The sequence below is a fragment of the Dreissena polymorpha genome, chromosome 12 (genome assembly GCF_020536995.1).
Source record: "Dreissena polymorpha isolate Duluth1 chromosome 12, UMN_Dpol_1.0, whole genome shotgun sequence".
Lineage (NCBI taxonomy): Eukaryota > Metazoa > Mollusca > Bivalvia > Myida > Dreissenidae > Dreissena > Dreissena polymorpha.
In genome coordinates this window covers 9,897,292-9,915,005 of record NC_068366.1, presented here as the reverse complement: position 1 = coordinate 9,915,005, position 17,714 = coordinate 9,897,292, and the positions used below count along the sequence as shown (strand labels likewise).

General features: G+C 37.8%; 1 protein-coding gene and 1 long non-coding RNA gene across 2 annotated transcripts in view; both read left to right on the top strand.

Annotated features, from left to right (window-relative positions):
• Nucleotides 1–17,691, top strand: part of LOC127852202 (DNA polymerase theta-like) — a 53,753-nt gene extending 36,062 nt beyond the window's left edge. The window contains exons 23-35 of the mRNA XM_052386076.1: nt 360–503; nt 1,155–1,305; nt 3,076–3,224; nt 3,784–3,996; nt 4,720–4,847; nt 5,304–5,537; nt 6,420–6,564; nt 7,198–7,362; nt 8,882–9,066; nt 12,066–12,177; nt 13,716–13,976; nt 15,324–15,403; nt 15,680–17,691. Of these exons, the coding sequence (XP_052242036.1) occupies nt 360–503; nt 1,155–1,305; nt 3,076–3,224; nt 3,784–3,996; nt 4,720–4,847; nt 5,304–5,537; nt 6,420–6,564; nt 7,198–7,362; nt 8,882–9,066; nt 12,066–12,177; nt 13,716–13,976; nt 15,324–15,403; nt 15,680–15,817 (2,105 nt within the window). The 3' untranslated portion in view covers nt 15,818–17,691. The remainder of the gene's footprint in view (nt 1–359; nt 504–1,154; nt 1,306–3,075; nt 3,225–3,783; nt 3,997–4,719; nt 4,848–5,303; nt 5,538–6,419; nt 6,565–7,197; nt 7,363–8,881; nt 9,067–12,065; nt 12,178–13,715; nt 13,977–15,323; nt 15,404–15,679) is intronic.
• Nucleotides 9,406–10,403, top strand: LOC127852210 (uncharacterized). The gene is made up of 3 exons (XR_008036131.1): nt 9,406–9,546; nt 9,757–9,786; nt 10,117–10,403. It is a non-coding gene; the product is annotated as an uncharacterized LOC127852210 (long non-coding RNA).
• Nucleotides 17,692–17,714: the final 23 nt, after the last annotated feature.

The window sequence follows — 17,714 nt, the reverse complement described above, 5'->3', positions numbered from 1 at the left end:
ACATTTTTTTTTTAATTAAAAAGAAGTGTCTTATGATTATTAGACTCTATATCTCAATTTTGTGTTTTAAACATCCTACAAAATATATAACTATAATTTATATGATTTTCCCCCAAAATAGCTGGGAAAAGGCCTGTTGTGTCAAAAATTTTGATGATTTTGATCCCAATTTGGTCCTTTTTGTTGTTAAAAAAATCCAAAATTTGCCACTTTTATCAATTAAAAAAATCCCAATTTGACCAGACTCCTATTCCCAAAAAGGTTCGAAAAGCCCCTGTGGATGTATGAGATACCTTTATCTACTATTTCATTATGTTGATTGAGTGATGTATGCATGTGATCTGTCATTGTGTTTGCAGACAAGTCTCCCAGCAGGGTGGAGGGAGGGGATGCATGTGGTATCCCCCTGGAGGGGGAGGGTCTGTGTATAGTGGGCGTGGCAGTGTCCTGGGACAACAGGGACGCTTACTACATCTCCCTGTCCCACCAACAGCTGCAGCAGGGTTAGTTACATGTTGATTTCTGGGAAAAAGCAGGGGCCTATGCTAGGAAACATTGTGCAACATATTTTAATTATGATTATTAATTGTGCATATTTTGCTTAGTGACAGCAATTATGATTAGTTTGTTTCAAGTAATTCTGGTCATTTCCAAATAATTCTTCCCATGTTAAATATTTACAACATATTGACCATATATGTGTGTTTGTCTTGAGGTATAAATCAATTCCTTACTCTGATATTTAATGAGATCTTTGATGAAACAGGATCCAAGGTCCATTGAAGATAATTTGAACATTCCTTTATTATACATTGCAATCCAGTGCTTTTTTTTTAGGTCAAATATTGTTATGGAAATGTTACCACTATATGATTAAAATACACTTATAAATTATAAATGTACTGTTAAGAAATCAAGATTTTTATATATATTAGCAAGTGTTTTAAATAAGTTTATGAAATACATTTTTTTATCCTATATGAAACAATTCGGCAACTCTTATGGGATAAATGTTTAAATGTGTACTCTTTAAGATTTGTCAATTAATTCAATTTATATGCAATGAAAAGATACAAAGTTCGGATATAGTTATACAAACGTACAATGAAAAGCTTTAATGTATTTAATTCCTGTGTCACCTCATCTGTCTCCAGTTGACCCTGATGACAGTTTGGCCCCTCCCCCCTCTGACCGGGACATCAGTATTGCCATACGGGTGAAAGCTATCAAGTCTGTCCTTCAACAGGCAGTATGCCAGTCACAGCCCGTCACCATCATGATGTTTGACGTTAAAACTCAGTACAGGTATATCACCATCATGATGTTTGATGTTAAAACTCAGTGCATGTATGTTACCATCATGATGTTTGATGTTAAAACTCAGTACAGGTATATCACCATCATGATGTTTGATGTTAAAACTCAGTACAGGTATATCACCATCATGATGTTTGATGTTAAAACTCAGTAAATGTATGTTACCATCATGATGTTTGATGTTAAAACTCAGTAAATGTATGTTACCATCATGATGTTTGATGTTAAAACTCAGTACAGGTATATCACCATCATGATGTTTGATGTTTAAACTCAGTACAGGTATATCACCATCATGATGTTTGATGTTAAAACTCAGTAAATGTATGTTACCATCATGATGTTTGATGTTAAAACTCAGTAAATGTATGTTACCATCATGATGTTTGATGCTAAAACTCAGTAAATGTATGTTACCATTATGATGTTTGATGTTAAAACTCAGTAAATGTATGTCACCATCATGATGTTTGATGTTAAAACTCAGTAAATGTATGTTACCATCATGATGTTTGATGTTAAAACTCAGTGCATGTATGTTACCATCATGATGTTTGATGTTAAAACACAGTACATGTATGTCACCATCATGATGTTTAAGAAATAATATTTTTCTTTCATGGTTTGTTGTCGAATAACCCACAGTAAGGAGTATAGATGCGTAGGAATTAAGTCACGAGTGCGAAGCACGAGTGATTTGATAACACGCATCTATACTCCTTACTGTGGGTTATTTTCGACAACAAACCATCATAGAAAAATATTATTTCGATTCTAACATGATTCTGATTGATTTGGTTCAAGCTTTTGGACGTGAACTATATGTTTCAATACTCCGCCCTTCTTAGTACAAATTTCACTATTTAATGACGTCATTGAATTGTACAAACATATGGCGTCGTTTTCATATATAAATATTTTGCAAATGACGTCACTTTCATTGAGAACACAAATCGTAGAAACTAAATGACATCATATTTATTGATGCTACTGAAAAGCTTACATGCTATAAATGTTTTCTTAATTACGTTGCCAAACAAATAACATTATTTGCAGGCGTGGTTATGCCCCTTATCACCAAATATACAATTTGTTGTTTCATAACATTTACATACATGCTACATTTATTACATTTTTCTTAGAGCGGGGTTTAGCACGTGCATTTTACTGCAATATTTGTTATTTATCTGGAACTATTTTCCAAACATTAAGCTCTGCCCATACATTATTGCAGAATAACCCACACTTGATTTCCTTCTTTGTCTATAGAAAACAAGTTGCGTGTAGTGTTAGAATTGATGTTAAAACTCAGTACAGGTATGCGCTAATTGTACAGTGTTTTTTTAAGTTTTTTATGGGATAGCATCTAAATGACACATTTTAACAGTTTCAGTCTTTGAGTCTGTACTTAAAAGATGCAGAATTTTGTTATTTATTAAAAGCATTAGATAGAATTTTAATATCATGATTTATATTAAATTAATAAATGTTGTTTGTTTGTTGTTAATTCAAATGAATTAACAATACATAATTTTGATATCCCGTAATTTTAGTATTGGTGCTTACATAATGTGTTTTCTTAAAATTAAATGCCACTTTGAGAAATTCAGCATTTTAAGGACAACAGCCTAAGAGAAAAAAATCTTATTCAAATTTTAGTTTTTTCTTAAATCTTATGTTGACCACTCAGTCAAATAAAAAATAAACATATTAAACCAGCAAATTCCATAATGTCTACCCATAAATCACCTTATTTAGGGCCCTGGTAGAGGGGTGTGGTTTCAGTCCCAGGGGTCAGTTTGCGGACCCCAAGGTGGCATGCTGGCTGCTGGACCCCGGGGGGCGGGAAAAGAACCTGCACCGCATGGTCACCAACTTCCTGCCCACAGAGGTGCACATGATACATGGTATGTAACCAAGAATTTGTGCCACTTTGATATAGTAATACCATGTAATTTGACCAAGACCATTAAAAGGGTTATTCCTATTTAACTTTTTTTAAATGACTTCAATTTTTTTTTTTGATAAACTGCAGCTATATTATACACTGCACAACGTATTTAATAAAGAATTGCAAATAAGTGGGCCTTCTTTGTGAATGATTATTATGCTGATTTGCTCTTTGTGAAGTCAAATGACAAACTATCAATACATGTACTAAAATTGCAGAATAATCGAGCCTAGTTGAGGGAAAAACGGGCGTAACACATTCTAGTAAAGTGTCATCCCAGATAAGCCTGTGAAGTTGGCACAGGCTAATCAGTGACATGTTTACCAAAACTTTATTTTCATCTGAAAGAGGCTATTTTTTAACCAAAAATTTAAAATTCAATAAAAGTGGAAAGTGTTGTCCCGATATGCCTGTGCAGACTGCACATTCTAATCAGGGACAACACTTTTAGCATGCATTTAGCCATGTTTTCCCAGAGCAAGGTTCAAATAGATTCCTTTCCCCTCCTTACACAGGTATAGGTGGAGGTATAGGCCTGGGCAGCCTGGGTATGAGCCCACAGAACCCAGGCTCCGGGCGTTACCGGGCTACCACGGAGGCAGTGCTAGTACGCCACCTGGTGCAGTACTTCAACGCCTGCCTTGACAGGGAGGGGCTGTTGTCTGCGTTTAGGGACGTTGAGATGCCTGCAGCAGTAACACTGTGTAGGATGGAACTGAACGGCTTTGGTAGGCACTGGGCACGTCTAAACTATTGAGCCTCACTCTTGGAAAATTGGCTTAATGCATTTGTATTAAGTGTTGTCTCAAATTTGCTAATCTGGGGCAAAACATTGTTCTCATACATTAAGCCCTGTTTTCTGAGAAAATGGCTCAATTATAAGCTATAATGATCAACCTTAAAATAACATTCAATGGCTTTGGTAGAAAATGGGGCCATATTGATGAAGTTATGTTGGTTGAACTTTAAAATTTAGTAATTGGTAGGTACTGGTATCATTAAAAAAAGCAAGTTACTCTTTAAAATTGTGTTGTATTTTTAACCAAGCAATTGCAAACAGATTAATCTAATTTCCAAGATTTGCCAAAACTCAAAAACATTGTAATTAATTTATTATTAAAATATATTTTTTAGTATAAATGTTTGAATTATTTACTGAAAACAGTCATCTGTTGGTATGTGTATGTAGTGGTTCAGATTACTGTTGCTGTAACCTTGAAACAAGCCTGTCTCTGGGAAAATGGGGCATAATGAACAGGCTAATTAGGGACAACATTCTCGGCTTTAATGTTATGTTTTATTAAAAGAAAAAGTCTCTTTTTAGCAAAAATCAAGTGTTTGCAAAATATTTTATCCCTGATTAGCCTCTGCAAATTGCTAAGGCTAAACTTGAACAACACTTTACGCTCATGCATTACGTTTTCCCTGAGCAAGACTGAAACGTGTTGCAGGGTTCAGTGAGACAGAGAGTGAGAGACAGAAGTGTGTGATGCTGTCTAAGTTGTCTGCCCTTGAGGAGCAGGCGTACACCATCGCTGGTCACCCCTTCTCCCTCTCCGCTCCAGACGATGTCAGTCAGGTGTGTTCAGATAAGATCATGCTTACCTTGTTTGAAAAATATACATGAAACATCTTTATTTGCATGGCTTATATATTATTTCAGTAAAAAATCTTTTTAAAATTCCATATGCAGTGTGAGCTAGTAATAGGAGTACCACCTTAATAAAAAAAAAAATGTCATGCCTAACTTATTCATATTTCCAAACAAAAAGAAATGGCGGATTTAAAAAAAAAACAACACAGTCATTCATAATTACACCTGTTTAAACTGAAAGAGGTTCATCACTAAGACAGGCTTTGAAATCTACAAACCATGTTGGGTTGGTTTATATCTTTGTTTTACCTGTTTTTTAACCTGACAAAATTTGTGCAGCCTTGTTGAAATTAAGTGGAGGGTAGCTAGAAGGTGTAATTGCAGGCTATTTTAGTTATGTTAGTTCCTTTTAATATTTCAGTTGTTGCTGTGTTCTTTCAGGTGCTTTTCATAGAGTTACGCCTGCCCCCTAATGGTGACCCCAGCTCTGTCCAGAAGCCCCTGGGTCCCCCTGGCAGGAGGGGCGGGGGTGGGGCCTGCAGGACCCAGTACAGCACGTCCAAGGAGGTCCTGGAGAGGCTGCGCAAGCTACACCCCCTGCCTGGCGTGATCCTGGAGTGGAGGAGGATCACCAACGCACTCACTAAAACTGTGTTTCCTTTGCAGAGGGTCAAGGTACCTGAGATAGTTAATAATTTCTCCCTTGTAAGGATTGGGATCCTGTGTGTCCGTTGGATGGCTAGTCTTTAAACTTTTTTGTCTTAGTACAATATCTTAACCGTTTACCACTTAGATACGTATTTTGACGCATTTGTAGTCCCTCAGAAAGTTACCTTTATATATAATTAAAGATCTTTCTTACTAGATCATTCAAGTTTTAAAGGCTTCAATTCAAACCCTAAGATACTGTTTAGCAGCAAACAGCATACTTGCAGTCTGTTCTGGTTTTATGCTGTTTGCACATATCGATTTTCACTTTGCTTCTGAGTAGGAAAGGGTTAAAATTGCTAAAATCTCCTACATCCATATTGATGGGCAGGTTATTAACTTATTGGGATGAAAGTAAGATTCATATCATATACTGGTCAAAGGTCAATTCAAAGAGGCTTATAACATGAAGTAAAAAAGATACAATAGCCAATTCAAATAACATTAATACCCAAAATAACCATACCTTATATACAATGTAAATGGTGATGATTGAGCAGGCTGGTCTGTATCTACAATGGCTGCTTATGGCATGAGTCTCATTTTCTCATGACACGGCTCATATGGCCATAAGTTACCAAAAGTTTTAGTCCAGGCAGAGACCTGAAGCATATATATGATATTGGAGGCATTATGAAAGTAGCTGCTTAAATATGTATTCATTCATATGCTGTAAGGCTATTTTCCTGACAGTGTTTAAATAACAGTTTAAGCTTTATTGAAGCAAACAAAAAATATAAATATGTAGATCTCAATGAAATGAACCATTGTGTAGCCACATTGCAACTTATGCAGTATATTAAAGCACTCAACAAAAATGCATTTTTTTCATTCCACTATCTATTGCAGGTGCCATGTGATTGGCTGCACATGGATCGTATCTATGGTGACTGTCAGCTGCACTCAGCCACGGGCAGGGTGAGCTTGAGTGAGCCCAACCTACAGAATGTGCCCAAGGACTTCGACATCCAGCTGCCAGCTAGGCCTTGCTCTGGTAAAACGGGGCTTGATGGATATGCGTAAAATGTCATCCAAGTTTGGAATGAACAGTCAGCACAGGCTAATCTGGGACTATGATTTCCACTTTGTACAATTTTTTTTATTTAAAAGTCTCTTCTACATAAAATCAAGTCAAGGTGAAAAATGTCATCCCTGATCAGCCTGTGAGGACTCCACAGGCTAATCTGGGACAACACTTTATGCACATGCATTAGACCCTGTTTTCCCAAAGTGCGACTAATATTATTGTTCTTAATGAGCAGAAAAAGGAAATATTTGGAATGTTTCGTGGATTTTTCTTACACACGACTTTGTTTCATTTATTATTCACATCTTGGTTACATCAAACTATTTAACAAAACTTTGCTATATCCAACTGTGGTTTCACTGTTTGTAGGAGACCATTAAAGTTTTGCATTTTTAATTAAGAACATGTTATTGAGACTTCTTTCAAATACTTCTTTGGATTTGAGTACTATGGAAATGTTACTTTTTTAACACAAACAATAAAGATAAGCCTACTTGACTTTAAAAAAAGATGTTACCTTGATGCATAAGACCGCTTGATTGACATATTATAGGCATATGTTGTGAAGGTCTGTTTTAAATAGACCTGTTTCTATTTCAGATTTGATAGGAGAGAGTCCCCCGCCCTGTGTTTCTGCCGGGCCCAGGGAGCGACAGTCCAGATTGAGGTCACTTAGGGATCAAGGTCAGAGGTCAGCAGTTACCAAGGACAACAGTGGAGGCACATTCTCTGTTAGCATGAGACACGCTTTTGTACCATTCAAAGGTTAGTTACATAATAGTGTTGTTATACATGTACAGAGTGGGATTCAACAAGCATTGCACTTTTTGTCTGTCCGTCTGTGCATCCCCAAGCTTGTGTTTTTAATCCTTTTTTGTCTGTCCGTCTGTGCATTCCCAAGCTTGTGTTTTTAATCCTTTTTTGTCTGTCCGTCTGTGCATTCCCAAGCTGGTGTTTTTAATCCTTTTTTGTCTGTCCGTCTGTGCATTCCCAAGCTGGTGTTTTTAATCCTTTTTTGTCTGTCCGTCTGTGCATTCCCAAGCTGGTGTTTTTAATCCTTTTTTGTCTGTCCGTCTGTGCATTCCCAAGCTGGTGTTTTTAATCCTTTTTTGTCTGTCCGTCTGTGCATTCCCAAGCTGGTGTTTTTAATCCTTTTTTGTCTGTCTGTCTGTGCATTCCCAAGCTGGTGTTTTTAATCCTCATGAACTACTGGGTGGCCTTTGCTCAGATGTTTACAGTTGAGTGACCTTAATGGATGATTATAAAGAAATGAATTTGATCTGCAAAGCATCTAAGCAAAATTGTTGCCCTTTTTCTGTTTTTCCACTAGAGAATATATAGTTCCAAATTGTTGTCTTTTCAACTTCTGTAAAATGGAACTTGCTCAAATGTTCACAATTGAATTATCTTAATGTGTAGATGATTGTAATGAAAGGGACAACGAGTTTGGACTGAATTATCAGGTTGTTGGTTTTTCCACAATGTGATAAATAGTCCCAAAATTGTTTGTGTTATAATCCTTTAATGCTTGGCAGATTTTGCTCAAACATTCACATGTTACTGACCATACTATGTATATCATCATTAAAAAAATGAGTTTTGGCTGAATAATGGCCCTTTGTCTTTTTGTCCACTGAAGAGGAGATAGTGGATTCGTCCCTGTAAAAACATGTGTTGCGGTGGCATCAGTGCCATGGATACATTTCTAGTTTATATACATGTAAGTTTGTTCACTTTTAACATTGAATTAATTTATTACTACAATTAATAAAAAGTTCAAACAACGATGCTTACAGAATAAATTACAATGATACTAAAATGTTCAAGGTGTTTTATGTTATGTGACACACAGGAAGGCTATTAGAACTTTCTTTGTATTTGTAATGCTTGTGATCTAAAGTTATGTCTGATATTAAAATTGAGCGGCGATATGGAAAAAGGGGCTAAATGCATGTGTGTAAAGTTTTGGTCGCAGATTGGCCTGTGCAATCAATACAGGCTAATCAGAGATGACACTTAATGTTTTTGTGGTGTTTTATTTTTAAATGAAGTATTTTGTAAGCAAATAATCCACGTTAGGCAGAAAGTGTTGTCCCTGATTACCCTGTGTGGACTGCACAGGCAAATCTTGGACACACTCACATTCATAAAGCCCCGTTTTACCCCAAGCAAGGTGTTTAATTTGATGTGAAACACAAGAATGCTAAAAGAAATTTGTAGGTATTTTTAAGGCTTGTTTATCTGAATCAGTTTCTTAAACCAAATTTAATTCTGTAAACACTAGATGGTGTCCTCCTGGCGGCCGACTACTCCCAGCTGGAGCTGCGTATGATAGCGTACCTGTCACATGACAAGAGGTTGATCAGCGTACTCAATGAAGACGGGGATGTGTTCAAGCTGATCACGGCACAGTGGAAGAACATCACACCTGCTGATGTCACACCTGAACAGAGGGCGCAGGCTAAACAGGTAAGGACGAGAGAGACACAGGCTGAACAGGTCAGAATGAGAAAGACACAGGATAAACAAGTCAGAATGAGAGGGACACCGGCTGAACAGGTCGGAATGAGAGGGACACAGGCTAAACAGGTTAGGACAAGAGAGACACAGGCTGAACAGGTCAGAATGAGAAAGACACGGGCTAAACAAGTCAGAATGAGAGGGACACAGGCTGAACAGGTCAGAATGAGAGGGACACAGGCTAAACAGGTCAGAATGAGAGGGACACAGGCTAAACAGGTCAGAACGGGGAGGACACAGGCTAAACAAGTCAGAACAGGAGGGACACAGGCTAAACAGGTCAGAACTAGAGGGACACAGGCTAAACAAGTCAGAACAGTAGGGACACAGGCTAAACAGGTCAGAACTGGAGGGACTCAGGCTAAACAAGTCAGAACGGTAGGGACACAGGCTAAACAGGTCAGAACGGAAGGGACACAGGCTAAACAAGTCACAACGGGAGGGACACCGGCTAAACAGGTCAAAATGGGAGGGACACAGGCTAAACAGGTCAGAACAGGAGCACCACAGGCTAAACAGGTCAGAACGGGGAGGACACAGGCTAAACAGGTCAGAACGGGGTGGACACAGGCTAAACAGGTCAGAACGGGGAGGACACAGGCTAAACAGGTCAGAACGGGGAGGACACAGGCTAAACAGGTCAGAACGGGAGGGACACAGGCTAAACAGGTCAGAACAGGAGCACCACAGGCTAAACAGGTCAGAACGGGGAGGACACAGGCTAAACAGGTCAGAACGGGGAGGACACAGGCTAAACAGGTCAGAACGGGGAGGACACAGGCTAAACAGGTCAGAACGGGGAGGACACAGGCTAAACAGGTCAGAACTGGAGGGACACAGGATAAACAGGTCAGAATGGGAGGGACACAGGCTAAACAAGTCAGAACGGTAGAGACACAGGCTAAACAAGTCAGAACGGTAGGGACACAGGCTAAACAGGTCAGAACGGGAGGGACACAGGCTAAACAAGTCAGAACGGGGGGGACACAGGCTAAACAGGTCAGAATGGCAGGTAATTGAATTTCGTTTTTGCATGTGTCAGTGTTTCCTGCAACGTTTTCTTCCAACAACATCTTTGAACCCGTGGACAGAATTTGTTAAAAATTCCTTGAGTGGTCTTGTTAACATTGTTAAAATACTTAAGATTGGGTGATTAATTAGTTCATGGGGCTCAAAAGGGGGTTAAAAAAATAATATATATATCTTTCATAGGAAACTTCAAAGTTGATGAATGTTATATTTTGTATATAGCACTATCTCGAATTCTCTTACAAAGTTTGTTTAAGTTATGCCCCTACAGTATGATGTACAGTATCTCTATTGCAGGTGTGCTATGGTATGATATACAGTACCTCTAAGGCAGGTGTGCTATGTTATGATATATAGCACCTCTATTACAGGTGTGCTATGGTATGATATATAGTACCTCTATTACAGGTGTGCTATGGTATGATATATAGTACCTCTATTACAGATGTGCTATGGTATGATATATAGTACCTCTATTACAGGTGTGCTATGTTATGATATATAGTACCTCTATTACAGGTGTGCTATGGTATGATATATACAGGGATCATATTTTTTTCAGTTTTGTCGGTCCTAGACCGATTGGGGTCATGAAAGACCGATTGACAATCCCAAACAGTCGGTCTGATTCTGTTTGCTAAAATTCCCATGTCATGAAATCGATTACACAGTGTACATGCTAACACACCCTAATGCCATTCTTATCTCGATTAGGTGTGATAAACCATTTGCTGCCGTCTCTAAACCAGTCAGGACCGGTTTATTGCACGTGAGCCAAGAATCAAAAACTTGTGAACAGCGGATTAAAGACGCATCCGAAAAGACGCGTCTGAAAGTATGCGCTGTAACAAAACAAAACCTGTCGTTACATTTTCCACCAGCGTAATAATCCGGTAATATAATTATGAATGAAAGTCGCGGATCTGATTGACAGAACAGCCTAAAGTTATTTTATGGGCGGAATTTCACATAAAATAGTACACAAGAAAAATAATATACATTGTATAAATCTTTAGTAAAACCGTGTTAGAATCGAAGTAATTTGTGTACTTTATAGTTTGTTGTTGAATAACTCACGACCGGAGAATTAGATGCGTGGTTTCAAATGCTCCGCTCTCGTGATTTAATCCCTACGCATATAAACTATCGGCCGTGGGTTATTTGACAACAAACTATAACGTACACAAATTATTTCTTAATTATTTGGTTTGTTATTATCAGTAGCCAACCTACGCACAGACATTTGTTTGGTTCAGTGCATGTTTGTAAGCTATTATCGAGTTGACAACGATTTAAAACACTGGTATAGACTTACATAGATTAATAATATTGACAACGATGAAAAAAAGTCTGATAAAACAGCACACGAAACAACAATGAAATACCAAATGATAAAACCAGTTGAGAAAATTCGTATGTTCCGTTTAAAAAAAATGCCTAAGGGAATTTTACTTGTACATTTAGTATACCACCTTCATGAATGGCAAAATTAATGGTATATATTTTAACGTAATTTGTCATGATTTGGACATAAATATTTGGATACTTTTCCCCCATTTATATCCAGACCGATTGATGTTGCGGGAAAATATGATCTCTGGATATATAGTACCTCTATTACATATGAGCTATGGTATGATATATAGTACCTCTATTACAGATGTGCTATGGTATGATATATAGTACCTCTATTGCAGGTGTGCTATGTTATGATATATAGTACCTCTATTACAGGTGTGCTATTGTATGATATAAAGTACCTCTATTACAGGTGTGCTATGGTATGATATATAGTACCTCTATTACAGGTGTGCTATGGTATGAAATATAGTACCTCTATTACAGGTGTGCTATGGTATGATATATAGTACCTCTATTACAGATGTGCTATGGTATGATATTTAGTACCTCTATTGCAGGTGTGCTATGGTATGATATACGGTATCGGCCCTAAGGCCCTTGGAGAGCAGATGGGGGTGGAGGAGAATGATGCAGGAGTCTTCATTGAAACTTTCAAAGCTAAATACCCAGGTAAGCTACCGGGCTTGAGTAGAACAACAAATTATGAGTGTTTGACTTTGTCACACTGTACATGTATTTGTGTTGCTTATATGCTATAGTTTTATTAAGCATCACAATTTTGCATACAATTTAAAATAGAAAATTGTTTACAGATCATTATTGTGAGTTAATTCATTTAACACAATCAACAATGTGAACAATTAATTCTTTTTATGCCCCCGGATCAAATGATTGGGGGTATATTGTTTTTTGGCCCGTCTGTCATTCTGTCTCCAAACTTTAACCTTGGTTAAACTTTTGCAATAATTTTTGCAATATTAAAGAAAGCAACTTGATATTTGGAATGCATGTGTATTTCATGGAGCTGCACATTTTGAGTGGTGAAAGGTCAAGGTCATCCTTCAAGGTCAAAGGTCAAATATATGGCTTTAAAGCGGCGCAATAGGGGGCATTGTGTTTCTGACAAACACATCTCTTGTTTCTTCTAATATTTTATGCCATTCAAATGGTTTTCAAAATGAAAGTAACTGATTATCTCTTTGCATTGTCTTCATTATTAAATATGTTATTCTTATACTTGTATTTAAAAAAATCATTCTTACTCTGCTGTTTAAGGGGCCTTTTCATGTTTTGTTATATCAACAAAATTAAAAAAAATTGTTTCAGATTTGCAAACATTTTACCATGCTCTAAAATATCCATTTGTTGTTGTCGTTATATTTTGTGATACTACGAAGATTGCTTATATACAGTATAAAATACATCACTTGTTGTATGAGCACTGATGGCCGAGTGGTCTAAGCAATAGACTTTTATTCCAGGGGTCAGCGGTTTGAGCCCAGTTGAGGGTTACTTTTTTTTCTTTCTTTAATTTTATTCTTGTTTTTTTTTTACAGGAGCTTTTTAGATCCAATGTTTTCATTTATCAATATAAAGCATTTAATGACAAACTTCAATACATGCCAAAATCTGTGAAAAGGTCCCTCCTTGAATGTCAGTGAAATGTTTTAAGTTATTGTCCCCTACCGGTTTCACCGGAGGGGACTTATGGTTTGCGCTCTGTGTGTCCGTCAGGCCGTCAGTCTGTCACACTTTTCTTGATCCTGCGATAACTTTAAAAGTTCTTAATATTTTTTCATGAAATTTGAAACATGGATAGATGGCAATATGGACATTATGCACGTCATTTCATTTTGTTCCTACATAAAAACTTCTGGTTGCTATGGCAACAAATATATATCAAAAAAAATATTTCTGACAATGGTAGAGCCGGTAGGGGACATATATTCTTGGCAATAGTCTTGTTCAATCTATAACTGGAATCCTTTAACCCTTTCTGCTTAGAAGCAAAATTAAAATGGCTATAGGCAACCAGCATACAACCAGAACAGCCTGTGAGTTATTTGCAGGCTGATCAGGTTGTATTTTATGCTGTTTGCTGCTCACCAGTATCATAAAGTTGTAAATGAAGCATTTTAAACTTGAATCTGTTAAGTAAGGTATTTAGGCTGTAAAAGGCTAAGAAGACAATCCATTCTACCATTTAGAAATGCGCGCCTACCTCCGTAAGACCGTAGACCAGTGCCGCAGACAGGGCTATGTTCAGACCATGACCGGGCGCAAGCGATACCTGCCGGCCATCACCAGTCCCAACCCTCATGCCCGCGCCCAGGCTGAGAGGCAGGCTGTGAACACGACAGTGCAGGGATCAGCAGCCGACCTTGTCAAGAGGGCCATGGTCAGCATAGATAAGAGTCTGGAAGAGATGTTCCCGAACACTCTGTACACCCATAGACATAAATTAGCTAGTAAGAAGATTTTTTCTGTGAAAGTACCAGGGTATATTGCGCTGTTTGTACATCATAGCTGCATGCAATTCTGTTAGACAATCATGGCTAAATGATTTGTGTCATTTTAAACGTAGCTTGCTCTTATATATCTGGTGAGTATGCTTCTTTGATTGTAAGTCAAGGCTAGTTGAACTAAAAATAAACATGTTTCTTTCCAACTGTTTGCCATCTAATTGAGTATTTCATGTGGCATTTAGCTGAACACACTTTATAACTGTTTTCACAAAATGTGAATGTTCTACAATACTACAGTATATAATAGAGGGCTCTTTTTTTCTCTTATTTGTTTTTTCCTTTTAAATAATACATTTTGTTTACTCTAAAATAATGTACTTGTATACCAGTGAATTTTCCAGAAACTTGTAGAAATTGATAAGATAATTTCCTTCCTCAAGGTGATTCTGTGATAACAAACCAGTTTATACAAATGTGTGTGAAGTGTCACCCCAGATTTGCTTGTGCAGTCTTCACAAGCTAATCAGGGACGACACTTTTCACCTGCACTGCATTTTGGTTTAGAAAAGACATCTTTTTAACACAAAAATCCATACATCTGAAAGTGTCGTCCCTGAATCAGGGTCAACAGGTTCTGATGTATGGATTGTCGTCCCTGAATCAGGGTCAACAGGTTCTGATGTATGGCTGAAAGTGTCGTCCCTGAATCAGGGTCAACAAGTTCTGATGTATGGCTGAAAGTGTCGTCCCTGAATCAGGGTCAACAGGTTCTGATGTATGGCTGAAAGTGTCGTCCCTGAATCAGGGTCAACAGGTTCTGATGTATGGCTGAAAGTGTCGTCCCTGAATCAGGGTCAACAGGTTCTGATGTATGGATGAAAGTGTCGTCCCTGAATCAGGGTCAACAGGTTCTGATGTATGGATTGTCGTCCCTGAATCAGGGTCAACAGGTTCTGATGTATGTATTTTATCTGGGACAACTCTTTACGCATTGATGATAAATCTTGTTAACCCTTTGCATGCTGGGTAATTTGTCTTCTGCTAAAATGTCGTCTGCTGAATTTCTAAAATTAGCATTTTCTTCGATTTTTTTTCAAAGAATACTATCAGAAAAGCAAACAGTTTGGATCCTGATGAGACGCCACGTTCTGTGGCGTCTCATCAGGATCCAAACTGTTTGCAAAGGCCTTCAAAATTCGGTTCCCGCACTGAAAGGGTTAACCTGTACGTTTCCCGAAAACTCTTAGAAGTGAAAGTTTCCTTCTTTATGGGATATTTCTGTAATTACACCAGTTAATACTCATTACCTGATGAGTAAATCATGCTGATTCCTTCTCATTCTGCTGACAGGTAAGCACCCTGCCCGTGGCAAGGTCCCACCGGACGGAGCCTACCTGGTGTTACAGCTTCATGACGAGCTTATATACGAGGTGACAATGTTGTTCACTTATCATATTGTTTACGCATGTCTGTTAACTTTAAAATTTATTTTCATTTTCATTCATTTTTAAAAGAGTACAATTATATGTGATGTTTGTGAAATATTTATTGTAGTGCAGAGCTTTTAATGAAATTACTTTTCTGATATTGTACTTCTGATAAATCTGTTCTTTTGATAAGTTTTGTCCAATTTAAATAAATATATATTGTAGACAAACATTTTGCACACTTTTGTATAAACTATGCTTATTCCATGTACATATTAGGTGACCTCTGCCCATGTGCAGGCCGTGGCCCAGGTGGTCAAACACTGCATGGAGCACGCCGTGGAGCTGCCTGTGAGGATGCCGGTCAAGCTGCAGACTGGGCCCAGCTGGGGGACACTGCAGGAACTTGATGTGTGAATAGGATTGTAGCTTGGGGACACTGAAGGAACTTGATTTGTGAATGGGATTGTAGCTGGGGGACACTGCAGGAACTTGGTGTGCGAATAGGATTGTAACTGGAGGACACTGCATAAACTTGATTTGTGAATGGGATTGTAGCTTGGGGACACTTAAGGAACTTGATTTGTGAATGGGATTGTAGCTGCGGGACACTGCAGGAATTCGTTGTGTGAATGGGATTGTAGCTGGGGGACACTGAAGGAACTTGATGTGTGAATAGGATTGTAGCTGAGGGGACACTGCAGGAACTTGATGTGTGAATATGATTGTAGCTGTGGGACACTACTAGAACTTGGTGTGTGAATAGGATTGTAACGGAGGGACTTTGCAGTAACTTGATGTGTGAATAGGATTGTAGCTGAGGGACTTTGCAGGAACTTGATGTGTGAATAGGATTGTAGCGGAGGGACTTTGCAGGAACTTGATGTGTGAATAGGATTGTAGCTGAGGGACTTTGCAGGAACTTGATGTGTGAATAGGATTGTAGCTGAGGGACTTTGCAGGAACTTGATGTGTGAATAGGATTGTAGCGGAGGGACTTTGCAGGAACTTGATGTGTGAATAGGATAGTAGCGGAGGGACTTTGCAGGAACTTGATGTGTGAATAGGATTGTAGCAGAGGGACTTTGCAGGAACTTGGTGTGTGAATAGGATTGTAGCTGAGGGACTTTGCAGGAACTTGGTGTGTGAATAGGATTGTAGCAGAGGGACTTTGCAGGAACTTGATGTGTGAATAGGATTGTAGCTGAGGGACTTTGCAGGAACTTGATGTGTGAATAGGATTGTAGCGGAGGGACTTTGCAGGAACTTGATGTGTGAATAGGATTGTAGCAGAGGGACTTTGCAGGAACTTGATGTGTGAATAGGATGGACGCTTTCTGGGAAAACTGTTCTTAATGCATGTTTGTAAAGTGTCCTCTCAGATAAGACTGTGTGGACTGCACAGGCTAATCAGAGACAAAACCTTTCGCCATAACTGGACTTAAACAAATAAGAGATTTCCTTTAAAAGAAAAATACCATCAAAGCGGAAATTGCCCAATATGACTTGTGCATTATTAGGTGTTTTAAAAATTAATGTGTTGTTCTTATAATTGTTTAAATTGTTATCATGTACTATACTATACAGGTCATAAACATGTTTATGTCCATGCAATTTTTTTTATATTACAAATAACACTTACTCATAGTTGTTTTCTTTATAAAGGATTTTATGTGACAGCAAACATTTAATTTCGCACGTTTAGTTTCACACACTTTATCCTTGTTTCAACAATTTTGAATATGAATTATGTCTTTCACTATTATTGTTACACTTATCATATTGTTTACACATTTATTTTCATTTTAGAAACAGTACAATTATATATTAACCCTTACAATGTGGGAACCGAATTTTGAAGGCCTTTGCAAACAGTTTGGATCCAGATGAGACGCCACAGAACGTGGCGTCTCATCTGGATCCAAACTGTTTGCTATTCTGATAGTAATTTTTGAAAATTTTTCAAAGAAATGCTAATTGTAGAAATTCAGCAGACGACATTTTAGCAGACGATAAATTTCCCAGCATGCAAAGGGTTAATTCTATGTGCAATATTTATTTCAGTCCTAAACTTTTAATCAAATCACGTGTCTGATGTTGAAATTTCATGTTTCTGTACTCTTGATCTGTTTGTTTTGTCTATAATTTATATACATATGTATGGTACATAGTGCATTGTGCAAACTTTTGTATCAGCTATGTTCCAGTCATGTTTATGCGGTATCATGATAATTTTGATTTGTTGCTGTATTTACTTTATTTGATGAACTGAGTAAACGTCTACAAACGAATCCTTGTATTACTCTTTTTAACC